Source organism: Thunnus maccoyii, chromosome 12, assembly GCF_910596095.1.
Source record: "Thunnus maccoyii chromosome 12, fThuMac1.1, whole genome shotgun sequence".
Taxonomy (NCBI): domain Eukaryota; kingdom Metazoa; phylum Chordata; class Actinopteri; order Scombriformes; family Scombridae; genus Thunnus; species Thunnus maccoyii.
In genome coordinates, this window is record NC_056544.1 from 20,566,815 (window position 1) to 20,588,283 (window position 21,469).

At 38.5% G+C, this 21,469-nt stretch overlaps 1 protein-coding gene across 1 annotated transcript in view; it reads left to right on the forward strand.

Annotated features, from left to right (window-relative positions):
- cacnb2b (calcium channel, voltage-dependent, beta 2b) overlaps positions 1-18,071 on the forward strand; it is a 30,192-nt gene extending 12,121 nt beyond the window's left edge. Inside the window, exons 2-14 of the mRNA XM_042428174.1 lie at positions 2,260-2,325; positions 6,488-6,610; positions 6,818-6,957; positions 7,432-7,493; positions 7,614-7,639; positions 11,950-12,030; positions 12,196-12,254; positions 12,360-12,469; positions 14,740-14,891; positions 15,084-15,179; positions 15,976-16,149; positions 16,375-16,402; positions 17,998-18,071. Of these exons, the coding sequence (XP_042284108.1) occupies positions 2,260-2,325; positions 6,488-6,610; positions 6,818-6,957; positions 7,432-7,493; positions 7,614-7,639; positions 11,950-12,030; positions 12,196-12,254; positions 12,360-12,469; positions 14,740-14,891; positions 15,084-15,179; positions 15,976-16,149; positions 16,375-16,386 (1,101 nt within the window). The 3' untranslated portion in view covers positions 16,387-16,402; positions 17,998-18,071. The remainder of the gene's footprint in view (positions 1-2,259; positions 2,326-6,487; positions 6,611-6,817; positions 6,958-7,431; positions 7,494-7,613; positions 7,640-11,949; positions 12,031-12,195; positions 12,255-12,359; positions 12,470-14,739; positions 14,892-15,083; positions 15,180-15,975; positions 16,150-16,374; positions 16,403-17,997) is intronic.
- Positions 18,072-21,469: the final 3,398 nt, after the last annotated feature.

Genomic DNA, 21,469 nt, shown 5'->3' on the forward strand with positions numbered 1-21,469 from the left:
CGTTCAAGGTGGCAGCAAGCTTCCTATAAAAGATATTTGCCCGTGCACATTCGTTTTATATGAATGTCATTGTAGGAAACAGGGTTTAATAGGTTCAGTTGCAGCAGAGTGAAGTGAACTCCACCAAGCTTCAGTTTAAGTTATATTGAATAAAATTTGATGTATTCTCATGTCTCCCTCCTGCCAAATCATACAGGATGTTACCAAAGATCTGTTCAATTAAAAAATCTACATTTCAGTCACTTCTCTCTCACCGTTGTTCTGCGCCGTAAACCTTAATGATCCAAACTCATTAAAGAGAAATAACCTGAAGTGAAATCCTGAAAATGGAGCTGAGGTGAAAAAATATCTCTCTGATACAACAATCAACAATCTGTCAACAAAAATGTTTCATTACAAGATTCACGAATTTTCAATTTCTCTTTTTCCAGCTGCTCCTTGTACATGTTGGAAGTGTCCTTGAGCAAGACATTGAACCCTAAATTGTTATTAATTTGTGTAATGAAGACGAAAAAGTTTGCCAAACGAATATTATATAACAAGGTTGAAGCTGGTTATCATGAAAGCAGCTTACAAAGAAAAGTGTAGGAAAAAAGAAAAATGTCAGCAAATAAAAAATATAAAATACAGTATGAAATTATAAAGTTATTATTAAAGTTTCATGAATGTAATAGAGTACAAGTGTATGTGAAAATAATTTGAGATTAGATTTTAGTATACTGATTTTATGGGGCTCACCAAGGACTGCGTTGTTAAAATGCATCATACTGAGCAGACTGGTGACAGCGAGAGAGCTGATTTGTGACTTTGGGATGCAAGTGTGTATCTTGAGTGCCAGATTGACGCAGGGGGGCTGTGCCATCTCCTGGCTATGACACAGAGGGCATTAATTACCATGTCTTTGAGGGGACAATCTAATCTCTGGGACACATGGCACATAAACCTGACTGTCCCAGGAGGGATTTGCTGCATCGCTTTCTGACAATTAAAGGCAGAAGGGTTCTGGGAAAAGGGATAGTCAGTGAGAAGGCATGTCGAGGAGATGTTATTCATAATAGGTCGTAAGCTTAACAGTGAAGTGTTGATTCTGTTTGCATTGGCATTATTATTAGGATTATAAGACATTTGGGGAAATTGATTAATTGAGACAATGCAATTTTATTCATTTACCCTTCCCAGTTTTAAAAAAAGCTCTCATAACTCACCTTTTTAAAGCTGCTTTTAACTGATGCTCAGATCCTCATCTGATTCTTTAAAATGAGAGTATGTCTTTTTGTCTTTTATTCTCTTTTACTGCATTTGTTTTCTACTTTTAACACTGTGTCTTTCCTGATGATCTTGTGTGTAACTTCTTTTTGCCAATTTATTTATCTGAATGCCTTTCTTATATATTTTCTCCTTCCACAGCTGGAAAGGCGCTTTTACATTTAAAGACACAGCCTGTGAAAACAGTTGTATAAAGTTCTCTGTTGCTCTATAAGAACTTAAGCAAGTCTGAGGAAATTACTCAAATTAGAAACTGAGCACATGGAGTTTTAAAAAATGGACATTGTGGGAAGTGTAGAATTCAGTGTTTTTGGAGCGTGACTCATAGGGACTGAAAATCAGGACATCTCAGTCTCTGCCGCATCAATTTTGACCACTGTTTTCCTCACAATATCTGTCTCTCACAACTTCATAGAAGTGCAATAATGAATTGCTCCAGTACTCTTTTAAAACATTTCTGGTTTCTCATCTGGCTGCTGCTGTTTTGGGGTACATTAGAATCATGATGTGTTTATTGTTCTTAGGTTGTCCTTAAAATGCCAGCTCACAATAATTACAATATGGCATCTTTTATATCATTCTTATTGGCTGTTGTGATTTTTTTTTCTTTAATTTTGATGTCATTATATATTTTGTGTTTTCTCTTTTGTGTCTTAGTCAGTGACTAATTGACTAAAACACTCTTGATAAGGAGATTTTAATGTCAGTGATGCTGCCCTCGTTAAATAAATAAAAACAAATAATGAATGCACTGACTAGTGGTCCCAACATTAGTTTGAATTAGTCTGATTTTCACATGTGCTCTCACATATTTCTCTTTCTCTGAGTCCTTTCTTACACTTTTATTTAAAAAAATCTTTATCCACAACTATAAAGAAACAGACAACTCTGCTAATCAGTCTATAATACCAATGCAGTTGTAATTCCAATTCATAGTGATTAATGCAGTGAACTGATTAAACTAATTGTCGTTACTCTCCGTCTCTCCTCCAGGGAGAGCGTCAGGACTCGGATGTCGTTGAGGAAAGAAACGCCCAGGTGCAGCTGGAGAAGGCCAAGGTACTGTCTCACTGTTGCATCATGGTATCACCTGACCCAACCCACTGCAACCTTCGCAGACTCGTTTTTCACAGAGGCTGCTCTCAAGGACGTGATTACATCACAGACAGGAAACACAGATATCAGGGCATCGGATTAGCAGAGCAATATTCTGCTATTAAAATGAGTAATTGCAATCTTCAGTCCTGTCATCTCTTTACGTGCTCAATGTCTGCAGAGGAATAATAATGAGGAATTCTGACACCTTCTTCCATCTGTCTGCAACCACAGTTCACCACAAAATGTGCTGAATATGTCGGCTTTAGAATCTAAAATAAAATATGAGGACAATAACCTGTAATCTGATGTGCAAATGAGATGAGATAAATCACTTAATCTCATTTCTGTACTGCTTGTTCCAGCATGTTTTTATTTAAAATTCTTTAAAGTTCATTCGCAAGTCAAGACTATAAATCTAGACTCACCCTTTAAAGTATTATTTGCATTTTTCCTTTATTTATTAGCATACTATGGTGGTGGAGCAAGCTTAATGCACTGCAATTTGATAAAACATAAGAAGAAAACATCTTCACCACCTTAACAACACATACAAAACATAAAAATACTGCAAATGAGTAAAATAACAAAAAAAATCCCCAATATGACAACATGTTTGTGCCATAAAGAAACATGCTACAAATATACTTCAGAAATGCTACACCCAACAATTGAAGTCTTACAACACAAAGGATGTTTCTAGGGGACACTAAAAACTGATGGACGGGCTAGTAATTGGTAAAAGGCTAACACTGGTAGGTGTATAAACAATATGTCCAATAACATGAAATCAGAATTCATTGTTGAGTGGTTTTAGTTTTAAAATTACATTCGCAATGTATTGGACTTGCAGCATTTCTGTATTTGCAGCACATTTCTTTCTAAATTCTGCATGCGTGTTGTCAAAGTGGTGAAGATGTTTTCTGCATTTGCTCACTATGCACGTGTTCTCTCAAGCTGTAGTGAGTAAGAACTACACTTAGTATTTCAGTTTCTGACATATATACCAATACACCTACATGCTTTGTTATCGCCTTTCAGTTACAAAGGAATCTCCATGAGCATAATGCCAAATATCAAACATGAATGGCTTGTATTGTAACCATAATTTGCCTAAACTGCTTGCCAAAGGTGTACATATCTAGGTTTTCCAGTGGTGGCCGTCATATGCCTCTTATGACAAATACTCAAGTAGAAATGGTTTGATAATGATGACGATAATTAAGATTAGAGCCTTACCAATAAATGTATGACTGCCAATAAGTAACATAAGACACTGCTGTGCAGAAACTGACAAGTTGATTTTTCAAGTGTAAAATGCCTGTTCGGAATGGGCTGATTTCTCAATACCTAGAGAGAACAGTGCCTGTCCCCTAAATGCCTCTCATTCAAACTTTTGGTAGACGCTACAATTTACCAATGCTCCCTAAACGCTTCAAATGCAGGCTATCGGTAGACTCTACAAATACGATTTTCCCAAAACGCCTCGCACGCAGGCTATCAGTAGACTCTATAATTTACCGATGCTCCCTAAATGCCTCACAAACAGAATATCTGGAGACAACAATTTTGAGTTGAACTGAAGTTGATTGGATGAATGTACCTGAGACATCCTGCACTATGTCTTGAACGTACATGCCAAGTTTCGTTCATACTACACAGTTTAATAGTAGAGTTTAAGTCTCTTAAATGTTTTCAAGTCATTAACACAATGGATGTAATCCCACCTCTGACCACAATGTGGATTGCAGTGGCAGAGTGGCACTGTCCATATTTCTGCTCATTGACTCCACGGGCAGAAGAAGAAGCAAATCAACGTTATTTATGAGGTATTTTTATATATTTCTTGAGAACTGCTCATCCAAATAACTTCAGACATCTTCATTGCACTTCCTTGTATCCCTAGCAATCCACCTGCCAGGTATGAAGTGGATCGGATGAACAGTTCTTGAGATATGCGAAGGACAAACTTACATTCATACATACAGACAGAGATTCCTTGCTTTATATAGAAAGAAGAGAGATAACTTGATCACAAGTTCTTTAAAAAAAAAAAATCTAAGGGATTCTTAGCAAAAGCATTTATTTATGTTATGTGTTTATATTAAAAAAAAAAATCAAAATATATATATCGTTATCAGATATCAGTCCTGGCCTCAAAAATCCATTAGTGATCAGGCTTTAATTAAGTTGTGTAATTCTGGCACATCGTGTGAAATATCTGAGGAACAATTTGGGAAGTGCTTTTTAGTGGCAAACAGTGGCAACAGTTCCAAACCTCTTAAACTTAAAAAGTTGAAGAAATATGATATGAGGTCAAGTCAAAGCTGAGCCATTGCAATCTCCTAAATTGTCTCCTAAAATCACATTTTAGTGTGACTCACACACACACACACCAAAGGAGGTGTATGCATGTACTGAAGGAGGTGTATGCATACATTGCTCTTTTTCTGTTGGCATATTGTAATCACCATGAAGGTCATTAAACAAAAAGACATTGAAATATCACAGCTGATATTAAAGTCCCCTCTCTTTGCCTTTTAAGCGACGCCTGCTGATACACGTCCCATTGAATATTCAATTAAATCCTCCCCTACAGATTTAATGTGCTCCCAATGGAGCTTTGTAATTAAGGCAGCAAACACAACACGGCCAGTCCCCTGCTGACCCCACACTCTCATCTTTCTAAAGTGGAGTAATTAGCAGCTTGATCGGCATGCCACTGACATTTGACTCTGATAGGATTACAATGCCAACAGGCTTTCTATCAGAGGAAAGCATACAGTAGGTACTTTGCAACAAAGAGGAAGGAATCAGTCTTTTTCACATTTTGACTTGTCATAGTAGGACAAGCACAAATGTTTCTAATCACATTAATGATGAGTCTGTTCTGTTCAAGTAACCCAGTAAGTCAGTGTGACAGAAACTAACCATGTCCAATTTAGTTTCACAACTCAGTGTTGAGGGGACAAGGACAAATGTAACAGATGTGATAACCTAATGAGATCGGTACAATTGAATAAATGCAGCATCTGTTGGCACCCCAATACCACAGCTTGCTGCTAAAACTCTATGTGCACCTCCCTGACAGACCGGAGTAACCACAAGAACCTGTAACTATAGTTCTTACTGCTGTCGGTCCATGTACAATCTAATCTACATGAGACGCTTGGATTTAATTCAATTTTGGTTTGATACTGGATGAGGATATGTGGATCTAACTGACATTTTGCCTGTTAAACCACACTGCATTATCTGTTATATCCCCTAAGTTATGTAAAAATGTTTAATACTGCATTCATTCATTAATTCATTACTTTGTGACCAGAAAAAATCAAGAGCACAAATTAAGTAATTTGTGCACATGAATAGGAGACCACAAATTAGTAATTTGTGTGCACCAATTAATTCCACAGTGTGATTTATTCATTTCTGTGCACACACTTTTTTTCTCCATGACTCCTGCTGAGCTCCGTATGCCTGCAATGTAAGTGCAGAGCTCAGAATGATATTTCTCCTTTAAATGATTAAGATCATAAGCTACAGTTTACAAATTGTTAATATTGACCTGCAGAGCTGTTTTTGCACATTGTGGCAGTTAATAAAAGCACAATGCCCACATACAAAACATGACGCACACACTCAGTGTGTATGCACAGCATGCATACAGGTACATGGCCATACTCCCAGGCATGCACTGCACAATATTATCCTAAATATGTAACTATGTTGGTTTGAAAAGAATATGAACAGCTTTGTACATATTTACACGTGCACAGAAATGATTTATTGTATCATCTAGTTAACAATATTATGCTTTAAAAGCACATTTGGGCAGATTACAGAATGTAGTACTGAAAATGTTTCTGCATGAAAATGGCAGCAAGTTTCTTTATCAGTCTCATTTCACATTAGCTCTGGTTCTCTGTTACAATACTAGTTGTTACTGGATGTTAGAAAGATTGTTTTCAATGTACAGATTCAAAATAATGCACTGCATGTAATCAATTGTAATTGAGCAAAATGATTCAATTGTGTGAACATGTGAATGGGTGAAAAGTAGGAATTAAGATATTTGAGAAATTCGTTAGTAGTTTTGTTATGAATATCTGTCCTGTGTCCCCAGTACAAGCCAGTGGCATTTGCTGTACGTTGCAACTTCTCTTACACGCCAGCAGACGACGACAGCGTCCCCGTGCCAGGCCAGGCTGTCACCTTTGAGGCCAGAGACTTCCTGCATGTCAAAGAGGTTTGAAAGAAACACACATACATAAATGAGTTACATACAGGTGGAGTTATTACCAGGACTTGTCTTATAAGGCATGACACTCTGCATTAAGATTTTGATACACATTGCAGTAGATAAAAATGACATAAATGCAGTTGCTGAATTGAGTTTTTTCTTTAGCCAAAACAAGCCTTAAGTACACACTCTCTTTTCTCTTGAAATGACCAGAAGTTTAACAATGACTGGTGGATCGGACGGCCGGTGAAGGAGGATGGTGTGGTGGGCTTTGTCCCCAGTCCAGTCAATCTGGAAACCATTCTCATCAGAAGAGAGGTCCAGGCAAGAAAAGCTGCCAAGGCCTTAGCCAAGTACGTACAACATGCTGCTCTTTCCACTGGCTTCAATAGAGAACTGTTGTATACTACTGTTGCAGACAAGTCTACTGTATTAGTGTACTGTAATCCAAATAATAATCTTTATTGGTCCTGCACACATACAAACAAAACAAAAGTCAATAGATTGACCAAAAGGAAAACATTGGATAGTAAATTTAACCTACAGCATTGGTTGTGTTTACTCTGATCAGCCTGGCAGGCAAGAGGATCCACTGCCCACTGCAAGATTTTGACTTGACCTAGTTAGTGTGACAGAAACACATCTAGAGGATCTTGGATATTTGGCTTTGGTGGCAACTGTTCTGAATCACTGAAGGGGATTTACTCTGAAAGCTCTATACATGCTATATCACAGTATCTTAGAGCATCAGACATACAGTATAGCGTTCTATTTTCAACATGAATGAATGACTGACTGCTAATTTAGGTCATTTTGTCACATTTCAGCAAAGCAGCATCTCAAGCCGCTCAAGATATGAACTCAAAGAAATATACCCCTCCTTCACAAGGTCAGTGTGTGTGTGTGTGTGTGTGTGTGTGTTTGAAATTGTGTAAAAGGATTGTTTGTTCTCCTATTTTTTGCTGATTGGTGATTGGTTAACATCAGGTATCTCTCCTGTCTCCAACAGCCAATCAGCAGGTGAAAAAGAAACCGGTAAGTGACTGAACGTTTGTTGCTCACTTCTCTTTCATCCCATTGCTTTTCGTTATCTAAAATTAAATGTAATCCACTCTCAACCTACTGTATGTTTGCACTGCAAGCAACATGTTGACATGAGGCTCTGTTTGGTATTTTGTACACTGTATATATTTTCATGGATTAACAAAGCCTCCGAGATCTAATTAGTCAGCATTAATTGAATACAATTGAGAAAAACTCAATAGCTCACATGTACATTAGTTTCAGGCAGATGTAGCGATGATGGATAAAGCTGCATTTCCCATCACCCTCAATGGGTCAAACACAGGCCACTGAACCTTGCATTAACAAAGGTGTTATACTGCGGTATAAAAGGGTGAACCTGAGTTTCTATAATTACAATGTTGTTGATTGGTTTTCAGGGAAGGTAGGCTCTGCACTGTGGTGACCAGCAGCACAGTTTGTCTGAGTCATGTTTGTTATTGTTTCTTGTCTTTACAAATCTGTTGTTCATTGTCGATGTGCTTGTTCATGCATCGGACTACAAGGCATCATGATGAGTATACGGGGATTAGTTTTATCACTAGGAGTTATTTTGTTTGCAGACAACGTTGCAGGTGAACCAGCTGGCAAATTGGATTCACACATACGCTACAGCAGAGACTTCCTCCTGCAACATAGCTCCTACTCAAGTGATTAGAATCAGCCTGATGCAAACATCCCTGCGGAGATTACAAGGAATTTTCTTTTTATAATGGACACAAAAGGAAAAGAGGAAAGAAGGGAGGGGTGCAGCAAAAACTTAAGGGAGGAAAACAGAAGTTCAGCTCCCAACCATTATTTTCTTAAACAAACAGCAAGACTGTGCTGGACTCTAACGTTTACCCAGACGGATTTACTATCACATGCATGGACCGATGCAGAGAGACTATAGGCAAGGAGCAAATAGGGGGCGTGTACGTCATGATAAATGACGGGTGGTGCAAAACAACGGCGGTGAGGAAGATCTGTACCCCTGATATTGAACTCTTATCAGTGTCCATGCAACCCTCCTATCTTCAATGACTTCCCACAAATATTTCTCACAATTGTTTATATCCATCGAAAAGCAAATACTGATAAGGCAGCAGATATTATTTTTAGTATTACCCAAGAATTTGATGAAATTTCCCCTGATGCACACTGTCTCCCTATTCTCAGTATGTCACCTACCCTACAAGAAAAAACAAAACCATTGACTTAGGTTATGGCTCCATCCCTAAGGCATATTCATCCATTTCTAAGGCCCCCCTTGGTGGCTCAGAGCACAATACTGTCCTTCTTAGCTGGTTGTCCACCTATCGGAAGATTGGCTGTTTGATTCCTGGCTCCTCCAGTTGTGGGGTCCAGTATCTTGTCCAAGGACAAGATACTGAACCCCAAATTGCTCCTGAAGACTGTGCCATCGGTGTATGAGTGTGTATGTGTGTGAATGATTAGAAACTCCTTCTGATGAGCAGGTTGGCACCTTGCATGGCAGCCTGTGCCATCAGTGTATGAATGTGTGTGTGTGAATGGGTGAATGTTGGCATGTAGTGTAAAGTGCTTTGAGTGGTCGGAGGCCCAGAAAGGCATTATATAAATGCAGCCCATTTACCATTTACTTAGACCCACCTATAAACAGATTCTGAGGATGAAGCCTGTGGACAAGCAGATCCAGGTGTGGGATGAGGACTTCTGCCAATTTAAATGAGATGACAGAAGTTATCTTGGGCTATATAGTCTTCTGTGTGGGTGCGATTATTCCAACAAAGACCAACAGAGTGTACCCAAAGAACAAGCCGTGGGTGGCTAAAGGATTAAAGGAGGTGCTAAATGAGAAAATGAGGGTTTTTTGCTTCCAGAGCCTGCAGGACAAAAGGGAGATACAGAGGAAGGTAAACAAGGAGATCTATAAGGCCAAATGCCAGTGTAGGGACAAGGTACAGAGGTACAGAGTAACCTGGGCAACACTAGTGCTGCATAGGCTGGCATAAAGACCATGACAAATGTCCCCTCCCTTTATGGCAGGGAAAAAAATGGACACCTGTCCAGATGAGAGGGTGTACCTCTCTTTAGCCAACAAACTGAATGAATTTTTCACCCACTCCAAGACGGGGGGCGGCCACAACATTCCTGCTTGGCAAGAGATGGACAATGCTGGGATGGAGAACACACACAACACAATCATCAAGGAGGAGGTGGTGCAGCAAGTGTTTGAGAGCACTCACACATGAAAGAGCCCAGGGCACGATAACATTGGTGGCAGGGTGTTGAAACACTGAGTGGGATGAGCACTCCCTCTTTCAACACACACTGGATACCCAGGTGGTCCTGTCACTGTTGAAAACATCAATCGTGGTCCGCCTTCCCAAAGTCCATCATCCATCCTGTCCTAATGACTACACGCCCATTTCCCTCACTGGTAGTTGAATCACTTGAGAGGATTATCAAAACTCACATTATCAACTCATGTAAGCAGGTCCTGGACCCACTATAATTTGCTTATCACTCTGCAAGAGTGACAGATGATACCATTTTAAATATGCAGAAGGCACGAGTCCTCTTTGCAGATTTCTCTTCTGCATTTAATACAATCCACCTATTAATCCTGGCTGACAGACTGAAAGAGCAGTTTGGACAGGATTCAAAACTAATCAGATGGACTTTGGATTTCCTTATGGGCAGATCTCAAAGGGTAAGGGTAGGCAACACCATGTTCAAGAGGTGCATTTTACCTCTATTGGCACATCACAGGGCAGTGTGCTGCACCTTTGCTATATTTTATACACACTGTACTTTTCTCGAAGCAGATACCCTGGACGCCATGTAATTAAGTTTGCAGATGACACCGCCTTGGTCATTCTAATCAAGCAGGATGAAGTCGAACATGGTCTAGTTTTAAATGACTTCGTCAACTGATGTGTTGCCTCACATTTAAATCTGAACACATGCAAGACCAAAAAGCTGAATTTAGATTTTAGATGTGATGTTCCACCACCTGCTGTATCTAGGATCAGAGGAGGTGATGGAATACAAGTATCTTGGTCTTATTATAGATCAAAAACTCTCCCGGGACCAATGTGCTGATGATGTATTTCTAAGAAGGGCCAACAGCGCATTTACTTTCTTAGAAAACTCAACTTTTTTAACATTGATAACAACATTCTCACTCTATTTTACAAATCTTTTATTGAGAGCGTTCTTTGTTATTGTATTGTATGCTTGTATGGACATTCCAAAATCACTCACAAGACCGAATTAGGAAAAACTGTGAAGACCTGCGGGAAAATCATGGGGGAACAGCAGGCTGACCTGCACCACCTGTACCTGACCAGGCTGGCTGAGTAGGTAGACAAGGTCCCATCCACTTTCAGTAGAGTTCCAGCCACTCCCCTCTGGTCGGAGGATCAGAACAACCAACCAAGCAAAAAACTCATTTTTTCCCATGGCAATAACTCAATTAAACAAGATGCAGTGGTTGTGGGGAGTCTGGGTAAATACATAGACTAGGGGATGGTGAATACATGGTTACTATAGGGGATGTGCAGTATACTCACTACTTATTTTTATTACAGTTGTTGGTATACGAATATCTGCCTGGACTGTGGTGATATGTATGATGGCTGCTATAGATGATCTTGGACTATTGTATAATGTCCCTTTCCCTCCCTTTCCTGCATGTCTCTACACTGTCAACCGTCAGATAAAGGCATGAATGGCAAAATAATAAACTTGAAAAAAAAAAAAATAATACATTTCCAGGGATTGTGTCTTGACAAGAGTCCAGTATGTATGTGTTAACCACAGAATGATCTAGAGTTCATCATCCTGCAGCACAGTGTTTGATTACAGAAGATAAAATCCATTAATCTAGTGATGGATGCAACTATTTAATATGCTCTGTGTTTTAGACATAAATCACCTTCATTTAAAAGCTGGAGTCAATTGGGAACCTTTTATTGTCTTTTTGACCATTTTCTTTGCTGCTGTATGCTTCACACAATATCTGTTTATTAAACACAATCACATTGTTAGAGACACAAAGAAACTACAGAAATATGACTGAGAAAAACTAAAAAAAAAAGTTTTTTTGATAGTCAGTGTACATCATGAACTGTGGCTTTTCAACTTTTAAAAAATGAACGTACTTTCAGTCATGTGTTGCTTGCAGTGTAAACATGCATTTATAGCCAGACAAGATATACTGTATTACATATACTGAATTAAACCTGTGTTTCTGTGTGGGTGTAGGGGGAGCAGGTGGCTATATACTGAATTAAACCTGTGTTTCTGTGTGGGTGTAGGGGGAGCAGGTGGCTATGTATGATGTAGTGCCTACAATGCGTCCTGTGGTTCTAATGGGGCCATCACTGAAGGGCTTAGAGGTGAGTCTGCCTGTCACACATGTTAATAGTGCTTAATTAATGATTTATAACATTGTTGTAAATATGGGAAACTTAATCTAGAATTAAAAATGTATTGATATTATGTGTTGAATTTGAATAAAGGGGAATTTCTATTTGAAATCCATGATTTTTGTTTAATTTCAGGTTACAGATATGATGCAAAAAGCACTATTTGACTATTTAAAACACCGATTTGAAGGCAGGTAAGTTCTGATTAAATTCTTCAGTGTGACACCGTTTATGTGGAAATAAAACATAATGGAAATCATGACTGTGTAATAATGCCTGTTACTTTGTCTCCTCTCCAGAATTACTATTACACGGGTCACAGCAGACATCTCTCTGGCTAAACGATCCATACTCAACAACCCTGGAAAAAAAGCCTTAATGGACCGGTCGAACACCCGCTCCAATTTAGGTACATTTCTTTACTATATCATCCCAACCTGGGACCAATAGTTATGATGAATTCTCCTTAACACCTCTTTTATCAGTTTGAAGAGCAAGATTGTTGCGGTTTACAACACCCCAACCACCAGGACAATTAAAATAGTATTAGTAACAGAAAAGTACCCTAAATTGATTTCTGAAATAACTTCTGAAATAACTTACTTTAATTGTCTTGGCTTTCTTGCACTTGTTGTGTTGTCCCTTGTGGCAAACTTCACCCACTTGTAACCATAATTAGGTTCAAATAAAACAAGCAACTGTTATTTTCTGATCTAGGTCTATCAGACTTGCTCTATTTCTTTATCTCATTAAAACTGTGCAGTTTGTGTTCACAATATTTTTGTATATGCGCTGCATAAATCAACCCTCATTCCAAGACAATAATCTTGGAGATCACTTTATGCACCACGGGTAAAGATAATAAAAGGAAAACTTTGACACTTTGTAAAATATACTTATTTGCTTCCTTGCCGAGAGTTAGATGAGAAAATCAATATCACTCTCATGTCTGTGTACTGAAGACAGCCAGCAGCTGGTTAGTGTATTTAGCATGAGACTGGAAACAGGGGGAAATGATTATCTTGGCTCTGTCCAAAGGTAAAAAAAAATCTGTCTACCAGCACCTCACTAATTACCATGTTATATCTTCGGCAAGCTGTTTCCCACTGGCTCTTGTCTTTATGCTAAGCTAAGCTAATTTGCTGCTGGCTGTACAACAGCTTCATGTTTAGTGAACTAACAAGACAGTGGTATGGATCTTCTCATATAACTCTCAGCAAGAAAGAGAATAAATTGAAATATTCCCTCAAGAACAAGATAGAAAGCAGATTAACATTTGAGACATATGAAGGTCGTTGAATAGTGTCAGTGAGGATTGTACGGTAAGAAGTTTGTTGGATTTTTCTTGGGAATTTGCTATCTTTGCCCCAGAGATATTGCACAGTAAGCCATTTCCAAATTTCACCCCTTGGTTAGGAGAAGAATGAATGGGGGATAAGATTTACTTGGTTTTCTCTACTCTTGTCTTTCTCATTGCTCTCTCATCCCAGATGCTGCCGGTATGTATGACTGAAAGCACTGGTAGTTCATCTGTGTTTGAATACTCCACTTTCCTTAATTCCTTCCTTCCTACTGTCCATTACCCCATATCTGTATCAACAGCCACTGCTCTGACACTGTTAAATGTATAAACATATAAAGGCACTGACTTGCTCTCTTTACAACTGTTTAAAGTTGGACTCAACATTGATCAAGATTATTTGTTTTAGTGGGCTAACGGATGTGTAAGATGTAATTCACTGTTATCAAAGTAGAATATTTGTGAGCATCACATCTACTGAAAGGATAGATATTCACAGCCATGCTTCCTCCATACCCTCGCTCTAGTGGTTAGTCTTATGGAGTGCAACATATCCTGGTTCCCCTCATGGACTACAGTAGTTACCCAGGAAAATAAAAATACATGACTTATTTGGCAGTCTCATTGAGTAGGCAGTGTTTCTTCATAACTCATGCCAGATTTACAATTTTTAATCTTTTGAGGTGTTTTGTGAGCCATTCTCCATTTGTCATGTGAGTTGTTCACAGGTCTGTGTACTTTTGTTTGTTCTCTGCATTAGAAATTAAGAGGCAAGAATATGGCTTTCCAAAAAAGAATCGTAACTCAAAGGTCCCCTGCCAGCTTTTTATAGGGATTTTCAATCTGGTGTAGTGGTTGAAAGCTTGAAAGCTTTAGAAAAAGCATGTTAGTGGTCCCAAATTAAGATTTTTACAGGTTCCAAGGTCATAAATGCACATTCACACTTAAGAATATTGTTAAATTGAGATGCAGAAACAAGAAATCTGCAAGGTCATTTATTATTACAAAACCAACATGACAACTTGATCATTTAATTTCTGGTTTAGTCCAACAGTCTAAAATAAAATATTTCAGATTGTATTCTCATTTCTACATCTTAATTTAAAAAATAGAGAAAAACGAGAAATCTGTACATTTAAATTGTTTCTACTCATGCTAATGCAAAAAAGGTGAAAAGTTTTAAGATCTTCACATTCCACATCTGGCAATGCAAGTTGCAAGGTTAAAGGTGAATGATCTATAGAGAACAAAGTTTTTTATGGTACCTGTGAGATATGGCATCTTGTTTTAAATGTGGACATAGAATTGAAAGATGCACAGTTGAGGGATTCTCTTGATTTTAGGTGTCAACGTCATGTCTTTACTCTCTGCTTTTGCAGCCCAGATCCAGGGGGAGGTGGAGCGCATCTTTGAGCTTGCCCGCAGCCTGCAACTGGTGGTGCTAGATGCAGACACAGTCAACCACCCTCTCCAGGTGTCCAAGACTTCTCTGGCACCAATCCTTGTTTATGTGAAGATCTCCTCACCAAAAGTAAGCTTGATCATACAGTACTGTAACAACATGAAGCACATTTTCCTAAAACTGACCTGCACCTTCTTTTGGACTGACTCTTCCTCAGTTCTCTCAATATTTTGTACTAAAGGAACATGATTCTGTGAAATGCCAACAGCTACTGTAACTTTCTGTTTTTCTCCTCCCTCTCTTCATATCACTGCTGTGTAGGTGTTGACCAGATTGATCAAGACAAGAGGGAAATCTCAGACCAAGCATCTTAATGTTCAGCTGGTGGCAGCAGACAAGCTCGCCCAATGCCCGCCAGTGAGTACCATCTAGTGGCCACTGTGTGAAATTGGTGCAGTAAAAGTAACTGTACAGTAATTCTACATTTGATCTTGAATTGATGAATGAATAGATGGATTCAGGCTGTGATAACTGTCATTTTAATGCCATTAAACTGATAACTTACCAGAAATAGTAGAAATAATGAGTTTGCTGTAAAGTGGAAATACATTGGTGGCCACTCGAAGTGTATGCAGGGTTGCAGATGTCATTGAGGACAGTGGGGTCATGTCCTCAGTATTATATATTTTCTTTGAATTTAGGGATTTTACCATCATATTAGGACTTTCTACATTTAAAAACTCACACAGTGTGGGAGGGCTTTGAAACTGCATTTAGACATTCTCTTTGGGGTGTCAAACTTGTAGAAATTATAATTAAATAGCTAATTGAATAAATCAAATATCCAAACAAAATATTTTAGAGACTGTTTTTGGTGTCAACTCATGACCTCAGTATTTCAAAATTCTGGCTAAGGCCATGCTTGTATGCTTACTAGATTGTTAGAATCCCTTACAGTTAATTTACTACATAGTCAAGATCAGCATTCTTTTTCCTGTTATAAAATTAAAAGTCCTCAAAGAATGTGCATGTTTCTGTATGCATGAATGTCCTTTTTCTGAAATGACTTTATTTCCTTACATCTCCTAATGTGAACCTTTATGTGGGACCCAATCACGGACTTTCTTGATTACTAAAATAGTTATTTTTAGCATTTAAAATCCTGTCTCAGTTACAGATTTGTCCTGTGTCCGTTGTCCTTATTTTCTTGTAGGAAATGTTTGATGTCATCTTAGATGAGAACCAGCTAACTGACGCCTGTGAGCACATTGCTGATTATCTGGAGTCCTACTGGAGAGCCACTCATCCACCGGAGATGGAGCCTGCCAACGCGCTGGTGGCCCAGCTGGCTGAGAATACACTGCCCACCACTCCTTCAGAAATACCGGTACATGAAAAACAGTCACATATGGGAAAAACAAACCACCTAACCATTAAAATAATAGGCTGTAATATCATATCATCATCTCATCTCATCCCACTCATCTCATCTGTATAGACAGTCTGCTGAATGTGAAAAAACTGTTTGCATTGTTAATTATGAGTTCATTTGTTTCCATTTATTCATCTAACATTTTCATTTCATTTCTCCTCATCCTTCTCCACTGGAAAGAGGAAGAAATGAGATAGGTCTTCCTCTGGTGAGTGAGATAACTTTAAATTCTACTGTAGTTTTTTGTGGGTTTTTATTATTCCACTGCGGTAATAGATATGAGTTACAGTTGTGCCTTCTTTGGAAGTTATCAAGAAAGGATGTGTGTGTAATTCATCCATAAAACACATGAATATACGATTTCCTGTAAACGAACTGGAGGCAGAAAACACATATACAATACAGCAACTTGCTGAAAGCCAGTAAATTACTTTTTAGAGGTGAAAACTAAGTTTTTTTTTACTACACAGCACATGTCCATTAGTCAGCCCTAGCTAGCTAATGTTACACATGGAACTCCAGTAAGAAATGACAGATACATGCAGTAACACTAATCTAGACTACACCCAAATGCACAAGTCATCATGTAGTGAGAAATTAACTTTGTGACCCAAATCTTAAACAAGTAGCACAGGTTAAGACCAAGGAAGCCCTCCTCCCAATTGTAATGGAAGCATGCATGTAATTCATCCTGTTTGCCATCAATACATGACATTAGATATATGCCAAAGAAAAAAAACGAGGCCTTGTCTTGTAATTATGACTTCCATATCTCATAATTATGACTTACTATATCATAATTACAAGAAAATATCTCATAATTACAAGATCCAGATCTCATTATGAGAAAGGTATCTTGTAAAACGTACTTATTATTAATAAGTACTACTTATCAGCCTGATGAAGCAGTCAAAAACATAGAGTAACAGTGTGAGCTGAGGTGTTCCCTTCTCACCCATATCTGTGGAAACTACCCACCACCTTATTAAAATCCAGGACTCTGGCCAGATCGCTATTCGCAAATAGCTTTTTCTGCACTCCAAGCTGAAAGGGAGGTTTCATCCATGGGGTATTGAACATTTTCCACTTTCACGCACAACACTAACTGCTAATGCTGGGCATCCCATAAGCTCTTAGTCATCCTAGTTTGTTTTCTGCATCCAGCTTGTATGCACATCTCACAATGACGTTGCTCAAAAACCTGTCTATTGAAAAAATAGTAAATTAGTCAATTAGTTGATCGACTAAACATTGATTAGAGTTTTAATCATTAATCACTAGTTTTAGTCACAGTTTTACACCTTTATTTGATATGATTATGCAATGAAAAGTTTCCTTTTTTTTGTCTGTTGATCATCATAAGTAATGGCATAAGTAAATGATCTTACAATATAACTTTGGGTAACCTTTGGGTAACTACGTTATTGACATGTATCATTATTTTTGACATTTAGTGAAAATAAACAGTGGTTGCAGCAGCTGTAAAACAGATGCAGAGAAGCCTGACGCCAATAGTGCATCTATCTATATGTAATTGCACAAAGCTGCACTGAACGGTCCAAGATCCCATGATAAAACTGAACATTACCATCCAAAAATATTCAAATTGCCTCTGGTGTGATTGCCAGCACAGGCACATGGTGACCAGCTGCCTCCCTAACAGCAGCTGTGTATGTATGTGAACTTGCAAATACAAGTGTGTTGGTGCCTCATTTTGAAGACATTGTATATGTATTGGCAGTATGTATCAGTATGCATTGTGTGAATAGTCAGATGACACTGTGTTGCATTTCTTTTTCCTAGGATGAGCAGAAGAATAAAAAGTCAGCAGCCCCCAAGAGGAAGGGTTCCCGTGAGAACCACTTGGACCAGGAGCCCCCTTCAGCCCCAGCTCAGGAGCAGAGGGCTGAGGAGGGCCAAACAGAGGAGGAAGAGCGGCTCCTGAGGACTGAACCAAAGAGACCCCAGCACACCCATCACCATCACCATCACCACCACCGCAGAACGGAGCACCGTAGCCACCCCCAGCACAGCCAAACATCTGGTGCTATGGATGTACAGTCAAGCAGGGATTATACCCAGAGGCTTCCCCGCAGGCACCTGCCTGAGGAGAGGGAGGAGGAGGTAGAGGATGTGGTGGAGGAGGATGAAGAGGAGGTTGGCTATAACCATCGGGGCCATAACCATCATCATCATAACAGCAACCACCACCATCACCACCACCACCAACATCACCGTGGGAACAGCCAGCCACATGTCAGAGAAGACTATGAGCAGGAGCACAATGAACGCAACCGGCAGCACAGGCATCACCAGCATATTCCATCACGGACACACCACACGGATCACAATCCTGTACACAATCATCACAACTATCACCACTACCACGGCAGAGAGAGAGATAGAGACAGAGACAGAGATAGAGACAGAGACAGAGACAGAGACAGAGACAGAGACAGAGACAGAGACAGAGACAGACATAAGGACAGGGAAAGAGACAGAGATAGGGATCGAGGCAGAGATAGAGACAGAGATAGAGATGCACGACAATGGCACAGGGATTCCTATATACATCAGTGACTGTCTCCACTGTGGGTTGGTGCATGGTTCTATGCTGCTCAAGTTATAATGCACTAATGGACGGCAGACTGTGTCAGATTTGTAAACAGTGTTTCTCCTCATATTTTTTTTTGCCATTTTTTATTTCCACCTCCTGCCACACACACTCAATTTGTCCTTTTGTTTTCTTATTCTTTACTAAAAGGAATTTTATCACTTGTATGATCCATTTTGTCTGTCTTATTTTCACCTGATTCATATATGGCTCTATCTGTGTGTATTTTTGCACAAACATAGGTCAAGATGAAACTGCCGCAGTTTGCTCATACACCGTTCTGTTCTAAAGTTGTTTTAATTTTGATTTGGTCATGCAAATGTACGGAAGCTGAGAGCAATCGTTAAAATAATTTGCAATACTACAAGAGTCGCAATAATTTCATTTTATCCGTTATCTCAAGATCAAGTTAATTTTCTTGATATCTCAAGAAAAAAAGTTTTCTTGGTCATTTTCTTAAGATATCTTCAAGATAACTAAATAATTATCTTGTTTAGAGTTGAAATATTTAATCAATTAGCCAATTGATAGAAAACTATTCAGCAAACATTTTGATAATTAATTGTTAAATTAATTATGCAAGGATTTTCTTTGTTTTATATCATGTAAATTGAGCATTCTTGGGTTTTGAACTTTTGGTTACACAAAATAAGCAATTTGAGGATGCCAGCTTTGGCTCTGAGAAATTGTAATGGGATTTTTTAACTATCTTTGACACTTCATACAGTAAACAATTAATCAATACATCAAGAAAATAGTCTGCAAAATGATAATAAAAATAATTGTTAGTTGTTGCCCAAAAAGGGTTATCATGAGAAAACAACTCTGCTATCCCGAGATCACAAGATAATTACCAAGATCACACGGGATATCAGTATCAAGTAAAATAATTGCAATACTGGCCTCTCTCAGCTTCCGTACAATAAATGTATTTTACAGTATAACTTTTGTTTCTACAAAGTTACACAAAGGGATGTTTTGTTGAATTAAAATGGTCAAATAACTGTGGGGAACAACTGACTTGTCTGTTTGAGTGTCACATCTTACTCTGCCCCCATGTATTTAAATCAGATGTGTATCTTCAGAGGCCAACAATTTATTTTAAACATTGGTAAGGAAAGTCAAACTATTTTTCTACATGATTCTAAAGGGAAGCCATACTTTGCTTCCTACTTTTCTAAATGGTGTTCAAACATATTTACTGAATTACATTTGCTCTGTCTGGAAGCATGAATAATCTTTTGGTGACACTGACCTGTGCTATATGCTGGATACTCTATGCATCTTCTTGTGATAAAATATATTGCTTGAATACAATCTCTATGCATTTGTACATACTTCATAAATGCCTTGTTAGTTAAATGTTAAAGAGAACCAGAGAGCCTGTTGCACTGTTTGGTAGAACTTGACCTACAGTATTGTGTATGATTGCTTTGATTTGATGAGGCTGAATTGACTCTGTTCCTTTCAAGATTATTTGTTTTGGTTATTTTTGTTTTGTACAGCATTCAGAAGTTAAATTTGACAAATATGCATTATATTGTTGAAAATCATTAAAATGTAAAACTAAGAATGTTGTGTTAAGTGGCATTTTATTGGAAGAACCTGATAACTGCAGTGATGCACTGGATAAAGTAAACTTCAAATACAGTGCTGTGCAAAAATTTTAGGCACTAAAAGTAAAATGAGAATGCTTTCAATAGTAATGCCATGTATAGGTTTCAGTTATCATGTAATTCCATGCAAAGTGCAGCAAACAGAAGAAACCTAAATCAAATCTTTGCCAATTCTATTAGGTAAACTTGCAAACAGTTTTTCAAGGTACTCTGCAGGTAGGTTGTCTAAAGTTTTTCTGTAGATTTAGGCTGTCTCATTTGCTTCTGTCTCTTCGTGTAATCCCAGACTGACTCGATGATGTTGAGATCAGGGCTCTGGGGGGGCCATACCATCTGTTACAGGACTCCCTCTTGTCGATGAAGATAGTTCTTTATTACTCTGGCTGTATGTTTTGGGTCATTGTTATGCTGCAGAATTCATTTGGGACCGATCAGACACCTCCCTTATGGTACTGCATAATGGATAAGAATCTAAACATCTGAAGTGCCTAAAACTTTTGCACAATAGGCTACCATACATTTTTGAAGCCTTACATACTGCTCCATTTCATCTCCAGAGGGTGAAGGCATGTTTCTCCTCACACAAAGTCTTTTAGAGACATGTTTATCCATGTAGAGACTAGATGCACAAGACTAGTCTATAGTCACAATTAAATATACATAATTTAATATCATAGATACATCCATATACTGTACTGTAAGCAATGTATATATCCTTTTTAACATGTACAATGAATGTACGTCTTTTGCGCAGCTGCTCCTGTAGAAAAGGGGTCAGTGCCATTTTGACAATAAGTCAGGACCCTCCTGTGGCCCTACTAAAATGCAGTGGTGTTTTTTCTCAAGATTTTTCTCAAATCAAGACTCTCTCTTTTTCTAAAATAGCTCTCAATATCATTTGAATTACAAAATGTTATATATATTTTTTTATATTATAATGTCTTCCCCATTTTCAGTGGATTTCCTCTAATGTGTAAAACAGCGCCCCCTGTGTCGTAACAGCTAGTCTCTGTGGTCAAAGATGGTATTGCAGCCTTCCCGAAGT